The sequence below is a fragment of the Dermacentor albipictus genome, chromosome 1, assembly GCF_038994185.2.
Source record: "Dermacentor albipictus isolate Rhodes 1998 colony chromosome 1, USDA_Dalb.pri_finalv2, whole genome shotgun sequence".
In the NCBI taxonomy this organism is placed as follows: Eukaryota; Metazoa; Arthropoda; class Arachnida; order Ixodida; family Ixodidae; genus Dermacentor; species Dermacentor albipictus.
Window position 1 is genome coordinate 95918045 of NC_091821.1, and position 24373 is coordinate 95942417.

The following is a 24373-nucleotide window of genomic DNA, read 5'->3' on the forward strand; positions in this document are numbered from 1 at the left end:
CTTCTAAAGTTGTACCTGACTATAGTGTTGATGAAAAACTGAGATGTGCCTGAAGGTATCCCATGGAATTACTGTAAACTTTCCCAACAATGTGCCTATTGAGTGTTCTCTAGCGAATTCCCCGTCATTTATGCTTGCTTCATTCCTGGTTTGCTATACATTGTCTATTTTGCAACCTGAGTTTTTTGGGTACCAATGTTAACAAACCATTCGCTTATCATAAGGTCAGCCTAAGGTACCTATGTTCAAGCATTCTTCTATACTGTGTCTCGTGAGTTGGTCAACACTAGCTCTGTATAATAAAAGCATGCACAGAATGGAAATTGTGGACTTGCCTTGTTTCTGTAACCCCTGTTTCTCACAATCAACAAGACTTGATGTTCCAAAATCATAATGTGCAGCAGCTTGCTGGCCCTCCAGTGGTTTCTTCAAGAAATCACTTTCATCGCACTGTGATTGGTTCGACAAAAGATTTGGGTGGTCAGCCAAGTGCCTCAACGGGCACTTGTCTTTGCTGCCATGACCAACCAAAGTAGCGTCGGAGCTTGCCTTTACAGCCTCAACCTCCTGATCTCTCTGCAACTGAATATGTGGTTGGCAAGAATCATGACCACTGTCAGCTACTCCAACATTACTACTAGGAGCTAAGCTTCGAGGGGAATTATCCTCCTGGTCAAAGTCAGGCATATCTTGCATAGACTTCAAATGTCTGACAAACTCATGGACCACCTTTTCATCTTCCTGAAACAAAATTGAAGAATAAAATGTGAGTACTTTAAATAACAGCAAGTTTCTAAATTCTACTGCTGCACAGCTTGAAGGACGTTCAGGGCAATTAATCATAAATAGTACAGTGTCGTAGAAATATTTGGCGTAGTGGTTACTACACATAGCAAAGCTACAAAGTAGACAATTTTTCTTATTGTAGCATACTATAATCTTTTACCTCCTAGATAATAAAACTTGTTCACTAAGATTCTTAACAAAGCAAGGGAAAAGAAACCAACACATACAGATGCAGAAAGAGGAAATAGCTCAATTAGTGGAAATTCACTCAATTATGAAGTGCCTTCCCTTGTCATGCTCGTCTGCACTAAAGGAAAAAATACAAAAAATGTGCCTTTAAATCGTCTGGAAATACTTCACAGAATATGCTGATAGAAACATGAATGAAATCACTGCGGGTGGCATACTGCTGGGATTCTAAGTTACTCACATGATACTAAGTAACCAAATTACTTGCATGATAGCATAAAAAGGGTTGTGGTGGGCCACCGCCTTGGGTGCTGCTGATTTTAGTGATGCCCTTGCCTATCATGAAGGGCTAATGGCAGACTTGGAATAAAAACAGATTGGAATAGTTTTGCATTATCCTGGTCAAGTGCGACAAATGCAATTTAATTTAATACTTGCTTACCAGGACTCCACCTGTTACTTGCATATGCTGAAGTAGTATGTGCCATTCATAATATAGGGTAAAATAATTGTTCCCGTGAACAGATATTGACATGTGTACTTATCTTTATCCGGCAAGCATGTTTCACCGCCTAACAAATGTTATCGCACAGCGCAGGACGCGCCTGCATGTGTAGGAAGTTTCTGGAATGTTATTGATGGTTCCATCCGCTGTCTGTGACCGAACCTTGTGTAATCTGATTGCATGTATGCGCAACGCGAATAATGTAGAACTTTGTGGAAGACACGCGGGTCCCAGCGATTACTCTGGAACATTCGACGACTGATGTATAAAAGCCAACGCGCTTGACCCGTTGATCAGATTTTGACGATCGCCAACTGTGTTTGCCGCTGTCGCCATTTTTAAGTGTAGTTTGTTTTTGTGGGCACAGGTTCGCCCAATAAAAGTTAGTTTCATCTTTCACAGTATTGCTACTATGTTCTTTATACGTCACTACCACGTGACGATGTCGTCATGTCATCTATAGACAACTGTAGCACTGGCAAATAATAGCACCACTTTGCACATGCATGTGACAGGAGTTAGAGGCTCTTCTTGTGACTGGAACTTTCAGTTCTGTAAGACCTTAAAGTCCCTAATGCATAACTCATTCTCGACGAGTCAGGTAACGAGCAAACTACCTAACTACCTATTTACTAAAAATGCCTGAAAACACTCTCTTCCCCCTCCCCACATTCTAACTCTTCCCTACATTCCATCCTTATTGACCGACACATGGAAGAGCCAGACCCCTTCACTGCAAGAGTTACGCCTGGTACTGTTGCCACCACTGGTAGCCTACATAAAAAATGTGAATAGGTCCACTGAATTGCACTCAGTACTACAGCCAGAGAGGCAGCTGGACTGACAGCGATAACTCTAAGTAGGAATCAGTCAAAAATAAAGTGCTTCTCTCTCTATCTCGCATGATGTCAAACAGATTCAGCGAACTATGACACAGCTAACGTGTTACTGCTCAATACCAGACGAGCTACACACCTGTTGGCGACTCATTTTACACCGGCCAATGCGAGCACTGTCGCATGCGGTCTTCCGCTGAAAAGCATACAGCTTCTCCAAGCGTAGCTCTCTTGTCCGAGCAGTGTCCTCTGTTCTTTGCTCAGCCTTATGCTTCTCCAGTTTCCGACCCAACTTCTGTTTCCTGATGAAGTCACGGACTGCGGGCGCATCATAGTGCCGTACTTTAGTGGCTCGTGCAGGTGAATTTCCTTCTGGTTCTGGATGATGTAAAGAATTAACAAGCAGAACAAGAATAATGTCAAAGGTGTTGTGGTCAGTGCAGGGCTTGTGATAACATGTTTACTAACATGAAGAGTGCACACAAATGGATAGCCAATTGTCACAATAGAGCACCACATTGCCAATATTTATTTTTCTTTTTTTTTCCACAACAATAAACTGGTACTTTTCCTTAAGCGATGTGCTGCTGCACAATTTGTGATGGCGACCCAGTGAGGGGCTTAAAGATGTGTCATGTAGAAAAAATATAGGTTTAACAGTAAGCACCAATTTTATTTCAACAACCCACTGGACTGCTTCATACTACAAGTGAACAATGCCCAACATTTTCACACAAAGCAAGCCTTAAAAAAAGACAGTCATTCCTGGATTTGCACATCACAGCAAAATGGTGACCAAATGCTATGCAGCTAAAACACTAGAACATGTCTGTGTACAAGATTAAATAAATTGAATGAAAAAAGGCTCCTAATGCTGTGGTTGGCATACAGGCATGCACATACACACACATACATGCATGCACGCACACACGCACACACACACACACAAAGATGAAGAAAGACGCCAATAAAAGTACTCAGCAGTACAGCACAACACATGCCAAAGCTTCAATTTTTGGGTTACTGCTTTGCCAATGACTTTTCTGTCATTATCATCATATGCCATAATTGGACACTATCATTGGATGCTATTACTAGATGCTAAGAACTAATTTGCGTGCTTTTACAGCATGCAAATTAGATGGTAGAGCGGCTGCCCTGGAAAGGCGGTGGTCCCGGGCTCGAGTCCTGGACCAGGACGAACTTTTCTTCAACTGCGAGGCTTTTCTTTCCAAAAACCCATATGGGTTTCCTTTGTAGCAATTGCTACAATTGGGTGGATGTTTCATTTTCCATTAATTAATTTTACAGCATGCATTACAGAGATGCACTTCATCTCACTGCCAAATGATACTGAACCCTGACACTTACCCATATGGTGCTGTGCTTTTCTTTTAACACTCTGGCTTTTCTCCAAGTTCCTTAGAGCTAAAATCCTGTCTTCATTAGGCACAATGTACTTCTCACCTAGGTGAATACAGGAGTATAATTGGCAAGAGTATACATTTCCTTTTCTTTTTATTGAAATAAATAAATGCTATGAAGCATTACTTTGTACAAAATAATGAATTAAGATGCTAAACCAAGACTTTGCTATCATCTGCACAGTTTATCTGTCCACGGCAAAAGAGGCACGAGAAACAGCTCACAATCTGCACTGGTTCTTTGGTTTAGTGCTCTGTATGCCACGGATGTGCTTTTCTTCATATTTTGCTCTCATACTGTGCAACCTGGTTTCTTTCAGGCATCTAATATAACACGCTTCTAAAAAATATATCTTTCAATCTTGCATAGATAGGACTAGAAACAAAGCTACCCCTGGAACTTCAGGTTTCTAGTCTCAACAAAATGCAGTAGAAGAACAAAGAAGAAAGCTGCTAGTAAGCTGACATTGAGCTCAAACTACAAAACTCCAAGTACTTAGATTGGATAACTTGTCTTCTGAGCCACTGTAGCGCCCAATAAAAAAATTAGAACATAATCCCATTTGAGAGACTTGTGTTGCCACAACTATAGCTATCAGCCACAAACAGAGGGGGAAAAAAAATCTTAATATACCATAAGCTCCTATAGCGCGAAGTTGCTCCACTTGAGCACGGTCTTTGGTAGCACCATTCCCAGACTGCTTTTCTATAAATATGAAATAAAAAGGTCAACATTTCTTTACCTTTTCTCCAGTTGCACACTTCAATTTTAAACACTGACTTGCTGCAGCCAAAGCTTCCTTTTTTTTTTAGCACTAATCTAATAAGTACAGTAAAACCTTGTTAATACGTAGTTGGTGGGGGAATGTGGATCAAGTATGCACTAAGCAACATACTAATTAACTAACAGTGGCAGGTGAGCAGCTACAGACTTTCCAGCCAAAAAAATGTGTTAATTCTCACTCAAATACACATGCAGACAAGTTTTATTTGCTAGCAGGCAGCAAAAAAATCTGATTTTCACTTGCTGCCGTGGCAGCTTTGCAGCAATGATGGCATCCTCAAACTCGACAAGGCCATGAGCCCATTTCTCCATCAGGCACCGCTTCTCTGTGAATGCCCTCATGACGGTCAATGCACTAGCCGCCTCAGATATGGAAGAGTCATCATCCATGTCATCATTCATGATAATGATGATGTGGAAGCGTTAAAAGCTATGGGATTAGGAAACACGCCATGGATACCATGTTTTGACGTCACTATCTGTGGGGACCGCAGTCCAGGAAAGGTCCGTGCACTGCAATTTCGCTATCTATGGTCTGCGTGCATGACATTTCACTGATTCCAAGCTTTTACATGCCAAAAAATGAAGTAAATACTATGCAATAACCATTTGGCATGCGTTAAGCGACTATGGCTTAAACCAGTCAGACAATACATTAAGTTCAATAGCCACAGGGTGGAGGATTCATCATGACATTTCTAACAGAACTATTAAGTAGGTACGTATTAACAAGGTTTGTGGGAATCAAGGTGCCTCCTTGTACCTCGTCCCCCAGCTCGCACATTGTGCTTAGCTCGATCTCCGGGAACCGCTGCCATAACAGCAACATGGCAGACATGGCTAGCATGCTGGAGCTAACTTCTTGCGCAAACTAAAGCCCCTTTAAACTTCGTAAAGTAGCGCCATGCTTTGAAGAATGCCGCCTCCTCCTCGCACGCTCTGTCCGAGGCCGAAGCTGTGTCGCTATTGGCCTAATAGCATCATGTGGGCCCTCGCGCCGTGCTTCAGCACCATTTTCGCTCGAGAAGCGGCTACGGAGTGGCGAGGAGCGCATGTTGGCGCCGTTGCTACGCTCGAGCAATGCAGGCGGCGCCATGGTCGAGGAGGGAGCATGAAAGAGAGGAGAAATGAGGAGGAGTGAAGGTGGAGGAGGAGAGTGTCGCTACTTTACGAAGTTCAAGGGGCTTTAGCGCAAACGTAGGGTGAGCCTTGTGCAACCCTATCTCCACAGGTTTTACTGCACCAGCTTTATTTCAGCTTGATCATCTACTACTGCAACAAGACACATTAACATTACTCACAGCCACAGGCCTAAATACCTGAAAACCACCAGCTCTTACGAAGACTGGACCCCGACTGAAATGTCAAAATGAATTCTTCATATGTGCCATCTTTCTTTTGTGCCATATTTTCACCAGCTAGAAAGAACTCTTAAAATTCAAACAGCGCTAGATGACAGGACCAGAAAGAGGAGGAGACAAACACCTTCTGGTCCTGTCGTCTAGTGCTGTTTGAATTTTATTGTTACCATGGAACACCAACTCGCCCAATCCGCTGCCCTTCCACAAAGAACTCTTGTTTGACGTGTTTTCTTATTTTATATAACCTATATATAGACCAAAGTCCATAGAAGTAGTAAGCATTACAATTTGTGTGATAAGCACCAATACGACTATTTGCAAACTCTCATTTATTAACAGTTATTTAATGACTGTAAGGGCATGTTGTAACTTTAGCATTGAAGTCAGTCAATACTCAAACCAGAACCGTTTGCTGTAGGCTCACTGCTTTGCACCAATTTCAAGAAATAGATACTAAAATGAACTGCTGTACAAGTTCATGTTTCCTCACTGTGGAAAAATTCAGTACAGTAAAATGATAATTGGAACAGCAGTGCATTTCATGGCACAATTTGAGCCCATATTTCTAAACCTGGTGCTAGGCACGAAATATGCTTCGTGTACTGGCTGACTTATATTCATATTACAACATGCCTTCTTAAGTCATTATTAGCCAATAAATTTGCATAATATTACTAATCATAGAGCCTGTAGTTACTGCACACATTCTGGTGTCCATTGCTGCGATGAAGCTTGGCCAGCAAAATCAGTATTGTCTTGAATTTTCTATCTTCAATAATCAGAGACAGTTGTCTTAAACACATGGCACTACATCATAACCACATAAGTACGACAGATGATTTCCAACTGTTTTCTTGAGACATTTCAGTACATTACCATTATAACATGAAACCCAATCTTATCTGGTTTTGTGATCTCGAACAACTGCTTTCCCTTTCACAATAATAATAATAATAATAATAATAATAATAATAATAATAATAATAATAATAATAATAATAATAATAATAATGTTTATTTCCCATCAAGAAAGATTGAGGAGGCTGCAGGTAAAAGCTGCACGAACAAACGGCAGCTTGACAGGGGCCCACAGCCCCCTCAACAAGGCGACAGTAAAAAAGGTTACAGGAAAGAACATCGAAAACATACATAGGCACCGAAATGGACACTAGGAAGGAACACAAAAATCATCGAATGAGAAAGACTAGATACTTTATACATAGCGTTGCCGTATTGCAGCATTAGTTATTTTTAAAATGTCAGTGGTACTTTTGTCGTAATTATTCAGGAGAGTGGGCAGGGCGAAGGACAGTTTTTCTGTGGAGTAGTTAGCCCGATGGGTTATAACATTCCATTTTTCTTTGTGATGGGTAATGTGTATGGAAATGTTCTCTTTTAGTGATGATAAGTCGTGTAGAAACGTTCTATTTTCAAATACTTCGTGTTTGAAGGCTAGTGTTAGCTTATAGTCATAAAGCTTTTTACTGGTATGTTTGTTTTTTGACAAAAACTGTGTTTATGGCTGTTATATCATAAGTCATAAAGCAGTCTGAGAATTTTTTTCTGGAGGACAAAAAGTTTCTGTAAGTTAGTTTGAATAGTTGTGCCCCAAACCAATAAACAGTAATTTAGATGAGAGTAAAAAAGCGAATTATAAAGAAGAAGTTTGACCTTAAATGGCAGATATGTTCCTAGGCGAGAGAAGATGCCAACTACACGAGTTAACTTTATCAAAAAAGTGTCAGTGTGGTTATCCCAAAGCATATTATTGGAAAAAGTTACGCCAAGGATTTTAATGTGATCAGTTATTTCTAGTGGTTCGCCCTCATACGTCAAGTTTACTGGAGCGTTGAACTGCTTCGATTTCAGCCTAAATATAACAGCTTTTGTTTTATTAACATTTATTTTTGGCTGGTTTGCTATTGACCATATTTTCAGGTTTATAAGGAGGGAGTCTGCTGCACTTACCAGTTGATTACAATCAGGCACTGCTATAAAAATACTGGCGTCATCCGCATATAAAATATATTTTGGTTTTGTACAGATATTTGTAAGGTCGTTGATGTAAATATTAAAGAGCAGTGGACCCAGAATGCTCCCTTGGGGAACACCTCTAATAATAGATTTTAAGTCAGATTGATATGATTCAATTTTTACAAACTGTTGCCGGTGACTAAGGTATGACTGAATTATTTGCAGGAAGTGTGCGCGGATTCCATATATTTAAAGTTTTTTAAGTAGTGTACAGTGATGAATACAGTCAAAGGCTTTAGAGAAATCCACATAAATACCCAGTGCTAACATTTGTTTCTCAAAATGTGATAAAATAAATTCTTTCTTTCAAGTAATGCCATTTCCTTAGATTTATTTTTGGTGAATCCAAACTGTGCAGATGAGATTAAATTGTGTTTATCAAGGAAGCTGGACATTCGAATACGGATAACTTTTTCTAATCCCTTAGAGAATATGGGTAGTACAGGAATTGGTCGATAATTACCCATGTCATTCGCATCACCCTTTTTGAACAGTACAGTCACTTTTGCAATTTGCATTTTTTTCGGAAATGAGGCGCTCAACAAGCAGATGTTAAAAATGTAAGTTATATAGGGACACAGAATGTCACGAACATATTTAAATGGACGAATTTGCATAAGTTCTGCGTCACAGCTCAGACTATTTTTAAGAGAGTAAAAAACTGACATCACTTCGGATCCGGTTACTGGACTGAGAAAAGCGCAACACTGGTTGTGAGCAGGCACGAAGTCGATGAACTCATTAAGTACTCCACAATCAGAATACTGAAGGAAGTGATCATTAAAGGGATTGGCAAGTGCGTTGCCGGTTCCTTCCCTGCCATCCAATGACAATTTCCAGATACCTGGTGCCGATTTTATAGGCCTCATAAAGGTATTAAGTTTTTTCCACAGTTGATCACTTCTGTATAAACAACTCTCGAATTCAGAGTAAAGGTAATGAGATCTGCTCATTTTAATCTCTTTGTTTAGCTTATTTCAATATGTTTTATATTTCTTGAGAAGATTCCGATCTTTTGGTTTAACACAACTATGGTAAAGCGAGTTCTTGTAGCTAATTTTGCTGTGCAGTTCGGGTGTAATCCAGGGCTTACAAATATTTCTACCCAGGGTAAACATATTTAGTGGGAAATGTTTCTTATAAATATCCGTTTTTTTTCATTTACAAACCCATTGTTTATGTCATCAGCATTTTCTACTTCCAGAGGCCATTTAAAGTCAGACTGCAGTAATTCGTTTCTAAAACTGTCTAGACCAGTCTTCGTAATGGGTTGACACACTACGCACTGTCGCATTTTACGGGCTTCCATATTTTGTTTCTGTATCATGAGAATTAGCGGGAGGTGATCACTAAGATCGGATGATACAACTGCTGTCGTGATGTTCGTTTTGTCAATGTTTGTTATGAAAAGGTCAAGTAATGTTTCATAGTCTTTTGTTATTCTTGTGGGTAATGTAATTGTATTCTCACGCCCATCTGAGGTAATGAGCGTTTCCATTGCATTTTGCAGATTATTATTTGCCAGCATATCAATATTAAAATCACCACCCGAAATCACACAGTAACCGTTGTTAGAAATGAAATCCAGGAATTGCTCATAAAAGTGAGAGCAGTTCGGAGCATTTCCATCAGGAGGCCGATAGCAAACAGAAAATATGTGTTTGTTCACATGTGCTGAGAGTATTTCAAAGTCATTGCAAACAACGCAAAACGAATCAAACAGTTCACAATTGACACCTTGCTTTATCAGCAACATAACACCACCACCACCACGCGTGGAACGATTTAACGAAAACGACTGATAAGAGGAGAACGTAGTTATTTTGGCCATCTTTACATCAAGTTTCCGTCAACATGACGACATCAAATAAAAAGGAAAAGCTAGAGATAAAAGCGTCAACTTCGGTTTCCCTGTTACACAGTGAACGGTTGTTTAAGTCAAGACATTTGAGGGAAGTTTTGTTATAACTTGCTACAACTGTTCTTACCTCATCAGGAAGAAGGTAACTGCGATTAGCCATGGCAAACATCAAAAATAACTTTCAGACACATGACATAGAGGTAATAGAGGGAATTATGTAGGAAGATCACGTGCACTGCGCACTACAATCACTGAACCACCATTGGCTTTCCGCATCAAAATTTTACCCTTGCTTTCCCTTAGTCTCAAAATCAGAGGGACGTAAGTATGAAACATTCCTCACAAAGGAAACACTAAGACATGAATGAAACCGATGAAGGCACGAAGAAAAGTAAAAAAACTAAGCTACAGCACTACCTCACTTTGAAATCATAACCACAAGTGTCACTGGTGAGGCTATGCACACTGGCTATAGCCAGAGTCAGCTTCTACAGAGCACACTGCAACCTTTCCAATAAGGTCTTACCAATAAGTGGTCCCCAGAATATGGCAATGAAGTAGAGAACACTACATGAACACATTGTTTCCAGCAATTCTGAGATCTCTACTTTATTCTTCTGACAATTAAAAAATCTGAATATGTGACTTCAAAAAAAAAAAACACCAAACAAGAACAGCCTCAAGTTAGTCAACATGGCTGCTCACATTGGCTGACCTCAGGTTAGGTAAAACCTGAAAGGGCATCAGTGATGTTTCACTGTACTTCAATGATTCCAATGCTGTTCAGACAGCTGTAGAAGTCTTCGCTAAGAGGCTATGCTGCATACACACTATCACCAAGCATCTATAACTTGACAAAAAACTTCATTCCATGATGCACAGCATGACTTTTGTATATGTCATTTCCTTCATAAAACACAGTATCTTCAGCATACTTTGGTCACAGCACTTACCTGAAACTGCTGCTGCTTTCCCCGATGAAGAAGGTGGGTAGGGGCCATGTATCCTCAAGGCTAAGTTCCTGCCCTTTTTCCAACTGGTCGGTGTGATTACTGCACGTACAATAAATTGGCAAAAAGTGAAATGCAAATGAGAACACGCATACACAATGCCCAATTCCTCGAAAGTGCAATGTGTGGTGGCTAAGGTGTCACTAAACACTTCAGCCCTAAAACTCAGTATCCAAGAGTAAATCATGCCAGTGTTGATAACGTGGCAAATATGAAAACAGATACACATTCTATTCATTTTTATCTCCTTCCATATTTTGTTCTGGCATAGCAGTACTTCCCAAAACACTAAGTCCCTTCAAGTCACAAAAGGGGGGGAGGGGGAGTGAAATTACTTAGTTAAGCTTTTTAGTTACTAGCAAAGAAAAGAAAAAAACTAGAAAGGGACTTCATTTTCAAGTAAGATATAAGAAATAAAATATATAGTCGACCCCAAAACTAGCTTTTTTCTCGCTGCACAAAAAGGTTCTTCATGCAATCGAGTCCTCTTAAGAATGAACATTGTTAACCCTTTCGGTGTCACTGACGTACGAGAATGCTTTCGCCTTTCTGTTCCACCATGTCACTGACGTCAGATAGGAATGCGAGGACCATATCAAAAGAGCATTTGCCATTATTCATGTCATTTTCTCCCTTTCGCATAACCAAAAATAAACCATTACGATTGTTTTTCACTTCAGAGAAAGAACCCCGAAGCTGGAAGTGCATCAACTCAGAAAAAAAAAATGACACTGAAAGGGTTAACAGGGCAGCTAAAGACAATGATGGCAGTCCTCTGCCAACATTAACATTTTCAAGCAAAGCTTGTATATTGCCTCACTCGTGTCGGCGTTGGTGTTGCCACAGGAAAAAACTCAAGCCATACGAAAATAAAAATTGCTTGTCGGGCTGTGGATTCGTATTGCCAGCCTCCAGGATGCGAGACCACCACACTAACCGATTCAGCTACTGTCGGTTCATCATACGCGACCTTTAAAGCTGGGTTTTATATGCATGAAGTATATGCAGCGCAGGGCACGAGCCAATTACAGTCATTCCCTCTCTCCGGAAGAAGGAAAGGGTGCGATCGCGCATTCGCTCGCCTTTCGCCCACCGTTTCCTGCCAGTTGAGGCTGGGCAGTCAGATGGGGAGGCTGCAATTTGTTTTTCTGCCCAAGAGCAGGCTGCATTGAAGGAACGGCAGCGGAAGCGAGCCACGCGTTGTGCATTCAGCCGAAGAACAGGTGTTGTTCAATGAACGCTGCCAGGATCTCACTCGAGAAAGGAGTCGTCGACGTGCCGACCTCACCAAGAGGGACAGCGAAGCCGAGGCGTTATGACAACGAATAGCTGTGGATCCCGAGCATCGCTTGCGCTGCTCTTCACAGTAGTGGAAGGGCAATCAATTTTCTTTACATACATCTTGAAAAATGCAAACATTCTCGATACAAATGGTACAAAGTACCACTTCTAAATAGAAAGTGCACTTCTGAGTGATGTGTGCTGTTTATTGGCGCAAGGGCCAGCTATGGCCAAAGAGTGCCATGGCATATGAATAGCAAATGGTAGATGTAATGTGGCTGCAAAGAGGCCTAAAATGAGTTGCTGTAAACTGTGTAAAATGTATAAGCAACAAAATAATGACAATGACTCATGATGTGAGCTATGGGCATTAAAGTTTAGCTACGAAAAAGTGATTAATTAAATGTATACAAGCATTACTGCCTCTGTCACAGGGCTCTTGAAGGGCTGAGGGCTGAGAGGCATGTGCTGTAGAAACTTGTGTAAAAGAATTGTGTGGATGACACCATTTACGAGATATGTGCCATTAAACTTGTGGTAAAAGTACACTGTTGTTCCACTTACTTAACAAAACATTGTTTATGCAATGAAGCACAAAAGTAACTGGAATGCCAATGCATTTCTCTGCAAAGTTAGGGAATTAATATCTTGAAACTCGTGTCATCCTGAGCATTTGTTAAAAGTGGATCTGCCTTGCGAACTCCCCGGCTAGAATTTGTAAATTGCAATATGTGCCATAAGGTAACTGGTTATAAACCTAATTAGTGAATTTCTGTTATGAATTAGTTATGCATTTCAATTTTTTTGCAAGTAATGCTTGCCTCTTTCAGTAGACCAGCTCATGGACTAGAATTGTGCTTTCCACAGGCAATTTAGAACATTTTATGAAAGTGTTCGCTGAAACACCTGGTATAAGTTCCACACATTAAGCTAAATTTGTATAAAATGTTATGTTCCTTTTGTTGTTTGTTCTCCTTTCCTTTTCTTTAGGCCACCAATCTTCCAGCCGTCAATTACTAGTCTCACCCATAGATCTGTACACATTCTCACGGCTGTCCTTAATATGCAAGGCTTCAGGCAGGCAAACTACATCCATATTTAACTCTGGATAGTTAATGCTGCATAAGTGCTTTTTACTGGATATATGACAATACACTTCTTCTGGACAATGTCATCTGTAGATGAAAAATGGAAACGCATATGCTTAGCCAAGCTTGATGCATCCTTTAGGGTAGAATGGTAGAAATAGTGCCAATCAGACAGTCTTTTCTACAGTAGTGAAAGGTTTCTGGGAAGCATGGAATTTTTGTAGTACATAAATACTTGTTTCCATGTTTCAGTTTTATTAAAATGTCATTGCACAGAATCACAAATTATGACATAGTGGAGACACCAGAAAAAGATAATCAAGCAGGATGACAAGTACCGACTATGTTGTTGGTCTATAGTTGGAGTTTGTGTCATCCCACTTGTCTCTGCTGCTGTCTGCACTGCTTGAAGATGCTACGTACAAGCAGCTAATAGTCATTGTAAGAAATTCAGCTTAAGTAAATACACTAGCTTGTAAAAAAAAACTGTGTAAACAAACTTTCAGTTCTTTTCTACCATGCTCATACTTTCAAGCACTTGTGCACACTTCAGGAACTATGTTTTTGTATGCTCTAACCTGGTGGTTTCACAGGATGGGCCCCAGCATTGGTCTTTTCTTCAGTCTCAAGACATCCATGCTGAATTGCTCCTGTAGATTGAGCACTTGGCTTATTTCTTTCAACAGCTGTGAAAGGTAGCTCACCAGCACCTTTTCGCTTGTGCATATTGCTTGCTGGAAGTAAAAAACAAGTAGGTATACATCTCATGCGCTTAAACTAGAGTTTGGAAACATTGTTATAAGTCACTTCCATGAAACATTTCACTCCTTTGTCACACCGTCACAATATAATTACAGCCCTAAACAAAACTGATAAATAGCATGGTATTCATTGTAGATTCAAAAAGTTGAATTGTTTGCAAAGGATACAGGATAAGCCGCTGGCAAGATTTTTTTTTTTTTCCTCCGAGTGAAAAGTTCACTATGCTCCAAGTGGAACTACTTGGCACCAAATGCCAGACAGAGACATTTGAGAAAGGGGAATGGATGTATTAATCTTTGAATCTACTAAACCATGATTCCTTATGGCGTTCAAAGAGGAGAAAATGGTCAGGAGAAGTTCAATGCAGATGTCACATGTCTGAGGACCACGGTGTATCAGTGTATTCTTGTATGACTACACTGAATATTCAATCTGACTAAATATTCAATTCGCTCTTCTTAAATTATGTATGACTAAAAATACAAGAGGACAGATATGAAAGTAAATAACTCAATAATACTATAACTTTGTGAAATTCTTATCTGTACTTGATGACCAGCTAATACTGCCCTAACCAAACCACATTCAGGATGGCTAATTTTCAATATCAAAAACAGCACAAACATGACAGAAAACATGAACTAGACAAACACAAGTGTACAGTTGCATATAAACTTTATTCAAACACCCATACTTTTTTAGTAGTGCTCAGAAAGAAACAACAAAACAGAGGAGAAAAAGACAGTGATACAGTGCGCTTACCTACCCCTGGCACACATGGACCTGCTGAACCTTCTATTTCCTAAACAAATTAATGCCTGCCTTGACAAGCACAATATGACAAGTAATCCTTTGTTGATTACTGAATGGTGCTATACTTCATGCTAGTGCAAGCTTGCCATCAGCAATGCTGAGACATTAGCAAAATAAGAGACAGTGTTACAGGGTTAACTATAACCAAGGCAATTTTCATTAACATCTTAGAACAACACCTATTCCCCCCCCCCCCCTCTCTTAACAGTTCCAAGGGCTGATAAAACAAAATTTAGTCGCAAGTTAGCCCTACTGTTTTCAAATCACCTGTCTTTTTGCATTATTCTCAAAATATTTATCAGCGCCAAACCACCCAGCTGTCAGATTCGTAAATATGAGCTGTGCTATGCCCCAACTAAACTCCAAAATGTAAAAATGGGCTATTAAGGCATTACTCACAAAGCTGTCGAACTTTCTTTCGTGTGGATGCATCAACTTGGAGAGAAAACCCTCTATATTCCTTTGGTTGAGGTAGAGAGGCAAATTTTCGCTTCCAGACAGGGTCAATAAAAACTTCAGTCGAAGCCAAATCAATGTGTTCATCTTCAGGAAGGTTTTCATGCCTATAAGGTCCATTCTCTAGCACAGTTGAAGCTGTGCATGGCAAAGGCTCCTTTGCATCCTGTCCCACAGTTTTTCTCTTCTTCAGATATTCAAGATACTCCTCCACACAATCTTGTGAGCACAAGCTTACGTTTTCACCCATTTCTGAGAAAGCGCTGTTTCTCCGCAAGGTGTTTTCATCTTCCAAAAGCTGTTTTTCAGATGGCTCAGAAAATCCAACAGCCATAGTCATTGAGGTGTTAGTGGCAATAGTGGTGATGCTGGGTCTACAGCAGGTAGAAGCGTCCACAAGCTTTGTTGACTGTCCACGTGCGGTAGCTTGAGACGCACGGACATCAACATGGTTTCCATTGCAATCAGCCTGATGTTGCAGAGATTTGGCTTTCCTGTGTCGATGCTCTGCCACATTCTTCTGCTTTTCAACCAACCTGCGGAGCTTCCTGCTGCTACCTGCACAAACAAAAGTGTGATGCTTTGCATCTAAAGCTTTCAGAACAATGTGCAGAAGCACAAGACAAAACGTAAGAAAATAAAAAAGGCTAGTGTTCAAAAGCAATCTGCAACATACAAGCACAAAAAGTCTGCAGCCATAGCAGGCTGGCAATATTACTACGATTTCATGTTTTACGTGCAAGTATTAGCTTGATTCTGTAGGCTGCTCAATACAGAAGGAAGCATAACATTTTATTCTCAGAGCTGTTTAGCAACATTTAAAGGAGTACCGGCCTGAAAATTTTGTGCCTCACTTTTTTTTGCTTTTGTAGACAAGTGCCAACTCCATAATTAGGATAAAGCCTCAATTTCTCAAAAGCATCACAAATATTTACAGCCCCTTTTATACAACCCGTTCAAAACGGGCATCAAGTGCAGCATGACTTCGGACATGAAAAATGAGTAAAACCTCATTCATATGTTGTGGAAAAATAATGCTAGAAAGAAAGCTTACTAAATGGTAAAAGGTATGATCCAAAGTCAATAAAAAATTTGTCAGACTAAACTGTAGTTGACATCTATGTAATGTGAAGCGTTGTACGAATCATTGCAGCACGAGGTGCTGACACACGCCGATCAGGAGAGGCCCGAGCGGCCCGTCATGTGTTGTCCTTTTTGTGGCTTCAGCAAGCTTACATTTGCCCTCCTCGAATTAGACCTCTGTAAGCAGCTTCAAGCGGGAAATTTTGGCAGGAAGCTTTGAGTTGCCCAGTCAACGCAAATTGTTGCAGCCTGAGACATCGACACGAGTTAGATGGTGGGGCCCAAGTGATCCAAGACTCACACTGTCGTTTTTCTATTGTGTAGTGTTTAAACTGGCAAAGGGTAATTGAGCCAGTGGGCAATTCTAGAATACGATACCTACGATGTTGCCGGAGCAAAACATCACGGTCACTTTGCGCCGCCTGCAGTAAGGAATGGCAGCACATTTCGGTTATTGCCTATTAAAAGCATCCACACTTCCAAAAAGCCACAGAACACCATTCCTTATTATTGCAATAACCATCACGGTGATTTTGCATATATGCATATCCACAGGAATTTCCATACAACAGAGAAGGGCTCATGTACTGTGAATTCAAGTGCAGGACTGTTAATTTGCAAGCAGACAAGTGTAGACTGTATCACAGCTCATTAAAAATGGTTGTTGGCCTATCCAAACATATAGCAAATGTATCCAATTGACCTTTTTTACAATGCACATGCAGTTGCAAGACAAGAACATGTAAGGGGCGGTTGGATGCTGTGCCTGTTGCCGTTTCTTCCTTGCTGTCCTCAGAGGCATCTCTAACTGCACTGAACTCCATGCGCTGTGAAACAGACAGGTAAATAAGCTTATCACAATATGGTTGTCAGCGATAGCCATTAATGCAGCATGCAATGACCTGGGAGGAGATTAGCTGGTACCCGAACAGGAAATCGAGTGCACGCCGGCGTTTTTACATGAAAGGTGGGCGAGTATTGCGGGGAGCTGCTGCGGCAGGTGGCTACTGTTTTTGTTCGCACGCATCTCGCACCTTTTCTTGTTGATGAATCTGATGTTTTGTGGCACAAAGGCCAAGTACAGCCAAAGAGCGCTAGGCCAGTGTTAATTAGCTGGAAATGTAGCGATGAACTACGAGGGGTAGATGTGACGTGGCTGAAAAGGGGCCTAAAGAAAGCCACTGTAACAGCGTAAAATATATGCATAGTAAGATCATTACAAAATGTTGTGAGGTGTAATATGAACATAAAACATGGACTTTGAAAAGATGCTATACTAAGAACAAATTACAGTAGCACTACTGCCGCATCAGGGCTCTTGAATGCAAGGGCCTGTAGACACATGCTATACTAGATGCAACTAATGTAGCAGAAGCCTCTGGTAAGAGGCTGTACCACGCAACTTTCGAACTGATAATATGCAGTCTAAGAATGTCATTCAAAAAATTTAAAACAGATTAGGTGTCGAATAATGGGCCTGTGCAAATAAATTGTGCTGGGTGTAATGGGATATCCTGCCGATATGCTAAAAGAAAGTGCTTTTTCCTCTAGATTTCTGCACACTCCACAAAGGCGTGGATGACGGTCAGCCTTTCACCACATCTACCACATGTAGGAGGTTCATCACGAGTCAGCAAGAAATTGTGTGCACCATATGTGTGCCCTATTCTTAAGCGACAAAACAAGACATTAGTTTGTCATGATTGAATTATTCATGAGGAAATGCTTAATTGTGGCTTAATTAGATAAAAATTATAAGAGGTTAAAAAATTAAATTATGCGGCTTTATGTGCCAAAACCACTTTCTGATTATGAGGCAGGCCGTAGTGGAGGACTCCAGAAATTTCGACCACCTGGGGTTCTTGGCCGTGTACCTAAATCTAAGTACACGGGTGTTTTCGGATTTCGCCCCCATCGAAATGCCGCCGCCGTGGCCGGGATTCGATCCCGCGACCTCGTGCTCAGCAGCCCAACACCATGGCCACTCAGCAACCGCGGCGGGTTATTAGAGGTTTGGGCGTCCCAGCAGCATTGCCAATAGTCTCTTGATTTTTTCTAAATGAAAGGATTCAAATCTATGGCGGGAACAGCTATGGAAGAGTTGAAATCTTTTTGTGCTGTCGATGTGACGATTTTGTCACATCTTACCCTCAATGCCTGTGTCCAGGCACCCAGCACATTATGCTATGTTAATTACATGCATAAACACTGCAAAGGAGTGTATAGAGGTCAATAATTAGAGGGGTTTTAGGCGTTTGTAGCAACACTAAAGCCTTGACAATGCTTAGAGAGTCTGTAAAGATAATTGCCTTTTGTAGCTTTAATTGCTTGTTTTACAGCCAATAATAGTGCATAGCTTTTAGCTACAAATATATTTGTTTACGCATGCAGAGTGCTGGACTCCAAAAAGGATGGGCCGACTGCTACAGAAGACACACCAGCATGCGACTTTGATGCATTGGTGTAAAACACGGAGGAGCAGTACTTTGACCAAAGTTCAAGGAAATGCATTTGAATGTGCACCTCAGGAGCATGCTTAGTGACTTCAGCATCATCAGCAACATCCATAACGCTTGTTCCATAACGCTTGTTCCCTTGCTTTGACCAAAGTTCAAGGAAATGCATTTGAATGTGCACCTCAGGAGCATGCTTAGTGACTTCAGCATCATCAGCAACATCCATAACGCTTGTTCCCTTGCTTGGCTATTAATCATTAACTTTGTCTTCTGTATATTAATCTTTTACCCTATTGTTATACCCTCTCTGCTAAAGTCCTCAATCTTTTGTTATAACTCGTCCCCAGTGTTACTGAACCGGACAGTGTCATCTGCAAACCGAAGATTGCCAAGATATTCACCACTGATCCTTACTCCTAAGCGTTCCTAGTTTTATAGCTCGAATACTTCTTCCAAGCACGCAGTGAATAGCATTGGAGAGATTGTCTCTTGTTGTCTGGCCCCTTTCTTTACAGGTATGTTCCTACTTTTCTTGCAGAGAATTGAGGTAGCTGTGGAATCTCTATAGATACTTTCCAAGATATTTACGTAGGCATCCTGTACTCCTTGATTACGTAATGCCTCTGACTGCTGCTACCTCTACGGAATCAAATGCCTTTCCACAATCTATGAAAGCCACATAGAGAGGCTGATTGTACTCTGCGGATTACTCGATTACCTGATTGATGACATGGATGTGATCCATTGTAGAGAATCCCTTCCTGAAACCTGCCGGTTCCCTTGGTTGACTGAAGTCAAGTGTTGCCCTTATTCTATTGGAGATTATTTTAGTAAATATTTTATATAATACCGGGTGTAAGCTAATGGGCCTATAATTTTTCAATTCTTTAAAGGGACCCTGAAACAATTTTGACGATTTTATACAAACGTACTGAGTCGTTAGAGGAGGTCCTTCTGATCATTAATTGACACATCTAAGTGCTATGCGTAAAGCGTGTAATTTATTATAAGGTTTTAAAAATGCACATCGCTGCCAATCGCAGCACACTGCTCGGCGGAATTTTAGGCCGCCCCTACCCATATGACGGAAATCACCCATATGACGTCAGTGGGGTGAGCTATCCGATTGGCTGACCAGGCCGCGTGATTGATAATTTTTCCAACTTTATGGTGAACAAATAATCTTCGTAATAGTTGGAATGTTAGTTCATTTGTTTTTATAAAAAGAAAGTAACATAAAGAGAATGCACAAGAACAATTTTTCAGTACACTTCAGCACTTCTGGCACACAGCAAGTGTCGTCTGCTTGTGTTACAACGTACTCCATTTTGATGAGAGCTCCACGGTCAGAGTCGGTGTCAGTCTTTTTGCGAGCACTATGTTTCAACTTTGTTGCCTTGTGGACTGCAAACCTAGCGACTGGCAATATGTCAAGCTGCGACATCGTGTCCCTCTGCAAGGCAGTATACAAGCGAACTGGCTGCTGCGCATCGGACTGCCGGTATCCGATCGGCGCCAGGATTTGTGCGTTTGTGGCCGTCACCTTACACCGGATGATTACTAACGCAATAGCGTTTCGCGAGTCCAGTATTGGGGCAAACGCAAGCGCAAGGGGACAGGGTCTGGCCGCTTGACTGTGCCGGGATGAGCCACGATATGAGCAGAAGGGCAAATGTGAATGGTCTGCATGGTGCAGCCACCTGGTGGCACAGAGCTCAACCATACACAGTAGCAGCAACGAAGTGTATTCTTCTTTGCTGCTGGTGTGTATTTTTCGCAGGAGTGTAATCATCAACACGTTGTTTTTATAAATGTTTAAAATGTTTTACACTTGGTTAGAGCAATATTAGCGCTTTGTTTGACTGGTTAAGCACTGCGCCAGCAAGTGTCTGGACCGTGCAGGCTGCTCACGTACGTCCACGCTACAGTTCCTTCATCAGCTTGAGTTTATGCCTCCAGTCATTTGCCGAAATGACCAGTTTGCCTGTGGTTATCGGAATACCAGACACGTTCGGCGCTACGACAGAATGCTCGCAACGCACGCTGCTTCGATAGCTCTCGGTCGACGGCCAAGCGGCTAGCGAAGAGGTCTCGCGCGGGAGGGGGCGTGCTCCAAAACAACCGGAAGTGAACGATGTGACGTCGCATCGTGACGCTGAACCAGTGAAGGCGGAGCTTAGCGCCGCTCGCTCGGCAAGCGAGTTGAGGAGGAAAAGCATAGCTAGGGAGGAGGGTAACTTCTAATCGCTTGCAGCTCCATTAATACGTAACGCTTCACTTAAATTGTGGTGCGAATGTTCTACTTAAGCTGTACCCTACGCACCTACAAAATTTGTCCGAACCGTTTCAGGGGCCCTTTAACGTCTACCTTTTTGTGGATTAGTATAATGTTTGCATTCTTAGTTTTCTGGGAGTCTTACAGTCGATAGACACTTCGTATAGAGAGCCGCTAGTTTTTCTAGCACTATGTCTCTTCCATCTTTGATTAAATCGACTGTTATTCCATCCTCTCATGCTGCTTTTCCCTATTTCATGCCTTGCAAGGCCCTTCTGACCTCATCTCTAGTTATAGGAGAAGTTTCTGTATACTGTTCATTATTGTTTCTAAGCAGCAGTCGTAATCAAACGTAATAAGAGGCAGAGATTAAAGGTAGTACAAGCCTACACTCTAACATCCAGTGACGACGATGAGGATGTAGATCAGTTTTATGAAGATGTTGAATTAGCGATGAGAAAAGTGCAAACTCATTATACAGTAGTAATGGGTGACTCCAATGCAAAAGCGGAGAAAAAGCAGGCGGATGAACAGGCAATTGGCAACTACGGCGTCGATTCTAGAAATGCTAGAGAGATTCTGGTAGAATTCGCAGAAAGCAATAAGCTGAGAATAATGAACACCTTTTCAGGAAACGTAGCAACAGAAAGTGGACCTTGAAAAGCCCTAAGGGTGAAACAAGAAATGAAATTGATTTCATACTTTCTGCCGATCCCCGCATAGCGCAGGATGTATAAGTGATGGGTAGGGTAAAGTGCAGTGATCATAGGCTTGAGAGGGCTAGGATTCACCTCAATTTTAACAGAGAAAGAGTAAAATTGGTCAAGAAAAAACAGGTCAACTTAGAGGCAGTAAGGGTAAAAGCAGACAAATTTAAGCTAGTACTTGCAAACAAATTTGCAGCCTTAGAACAGCGAGATGATGATGATGACATAGAGGTAATGAATGAAATAGTAACTAGGCTGGCTTCAGAGGCAGCAATTGAAGTGGAAGGCAAGGCACCAAGGCAACCAGTAGGCAAGCTCTCCCAAGTAAGTAACAAAGAACCTAATAAAGAAACTACAAAGAATGAAAGTGTAAAACTCAAGAGATAAGATAGAATTCCTGGAACTGTCAAAACTGATCAACAAAGAGAAAATAAGTGATATTCAAAATTATAATGTGAGAAAGACTGAAGAAGCCGTAAAAAATGGAGCAGTATGAAAACAGTGAGAAGGAAACCTGCCATCGACAAGCCAAGATGTATGCACTGAAAGATAAGCAGGGTAATATCAGCAATTTAGATGATATAGTAAAAGCAGCAAAAGAATTCTATACTGACCTGTACAATAAATACCCAGAGGAGTGGACAAGGCTCCTGTATAAGTTCAGGAGACATTTTCGATCATTAACCCTTGTTGTGCATCACGGAAGCTTTAGGAGGTTCATTGTTTTCAGACATCTCATTTTCAGATATTTAACATGGGAAATAAACATGAGTTTAGAGTCTAAAATGATTCCCAGGAATTTATGTTCACTGCTCACAGAAAGGTGGTCTCTCTTGACCATATTACTTGGCAGTGATGTTACAACTCTCTCATTTAAGAAAAGTATGCAGGTACTTTTTGGTTGTTTATTTTGACACCATTTTCACCTGCCCGTCTATACAATTTGTTTAGTCCAACCTGCACCTGTCGTTTGCAGATAGCAATGTTTCATGATTTGAAACGTATCTGCACATAATCGACACACACAGAATAGAACAGTGCGTGGAATGACTGTATACAAGGAATTCATTTTTACAACAAAGAGTACACAACTAACCACGCACCCTTGCGGCACACCATTCTCCTGGGTGAATGTTCTAAGTAAAGCATTGCCCACTCTTAAGAGACATGCATTTAAACAAGTAGCTTTCGACTGCGTGACATATTTCCACGGACACCCATCATGGAAAGATCTTGCAGAATCCCGAAGCGCCATGTCATGTCTTATGCTTTCTCGAGATATAGAAACATTTGAAGTAAAAACTGTTTACATATAAAAGCATCTCTGATGCTTGCCTCAATGCGAACAAGGTGGTCCATTGTTGACCTACCTTCTCGGAAACTACACTGGAGGGGGTCTAGTATTTTGTTATTTTCTAGGTAACAGATTAAGCACCAGTTTATGATTTCTTTTTTTTTCGAACAATTTGCACTGACAGTTTGTTAGTGCTATTGGCCTGTAGCTGCTGGCTAAGAATGGGTCCTTGCCTTGTTTAAGTACTGGGATGACTACAGCTTCTTTCCACGAGGACGGAATATATCCAGCCACACAAGACATGGCATTAAAAAGAGAAAGAAGTATTTTCAGTGTTCCGAAATGTAAGTACTTAATCATTTCATATTTGATCCAATCGTCACCTGGAGCCGAGTTGTTGCTGCAGCAAGTGAGAAAACTGTTAAGTTCAGCTAGGCTAAATAAGCAGTTGTAATCTTCATTTTGTGCACATTTCCGATCCCGGCGCTGCCGCTCTGCATGTTCTTTGAACCTCAGGAATGCGTGAATAATGGGATGCATTGGAGATATATTCAAAGTGTTCGCCTAAATAATCTGCCTGATCTGCCAAGTTCTCACCTCGGGTACATACTAAGGATAGAGGGTGTACCTCCCGGCCATTTAATCTATTTACCCTATTCCACACTTCCGTCTCATCCATGTAAGAATTTATAGCGAAGATGTACTTATCCCTCTCTCTCTTAGCATGTCGACATGTACTTCTACCCTGTGACTTGATTTGCTTAAAATTAAGTTTTTGGCGGTTGTAGAGTCGCAATATCGTTCCCAAGCTTTATCTTGATTTTTTCCATGCTTTTTTTTCCATTCTTCAATCTACCGTGGGATGTGACGTTTATTCGCCAGTACGTCAGTTTGATGGATGCATTTTGTGGCAGCCTCAATTATAAAGCCTGTTAAGTACGCCACAGCATCGTCTATATTAAGAGAGGCATTATCATCCTGGCTTAAATATGTCAGTTCTTGGAAAGATTCCCAGATAGTTGAGACAACCTTCTATCGGGGAATATGTGGAAGGCATTCATCCTGTTTTGTTTGACTCAAAACTATCGGGAAGTGGTCACTTTCGTAGGAATTCTTAATGATACTCCACTCTAGGTATGGCATGAGTGTACTCGACACTATGCTTAGGTTTCTGGAAGAGTATGCTTTGTGTGCAACGCTATAGAATGTCGGCGCTTTCTTGTTAAGCAGAGATGTACTGTAGAAAAAAAGAAAATTTTCTATTAGGCGATCCCTTGTATCACGGTGAGTCACCCCACAAAGTGCTGTGTGCGTTGAAATCTCCGACTACATAATGTTCTGGAAGTTCGACAATAGAGCTATAGAATA

The 24373-nt window shown here is 41.1% G+C and overlaps 1 protein-coding gene across 2 annotated transcripts in view; it reads right to left on the reverse strand.

Moving 5' to 3' along the window:
- The window catches only part of LOC135902637 (centrosome-associated protein 350-like), a 262164-nt gene that overhangs the window by 172896 nt on the left and 64895 nt on the right, over positions 1-24373 (reverse strand). The window contains exons 7-13 of one of the 2 annotated variants that reach the window (XM_065432833.1): positions 15134-15748; positions 13738-13893; positions 10734-10832; positions 4375-4446; positions 3688-3783; positions 2456-2694; positions 336-741 (exon numbers count right to left, since the gene is read on the reverse strand). In XM_065432833.1, the coding sequence (XP_065288905.1) occupies positions 336-741; positions 2456-2694; positions 3688-3783; positions 4375-4446; positions 10734-10832; positions 13738-13893; positions 15134-15748 (1683 nt within the window). The remainder of the gene's footprint in view (positions 1-335; positions 742-2455; positions 2695-3687; positions 3784-4374; positions 4447-10733; positions 10833-13737; positions 13894-15133; positions 15749-24373) is intronic. The other variant, XM_065432834.1, reaches the window with a different exon arrangement.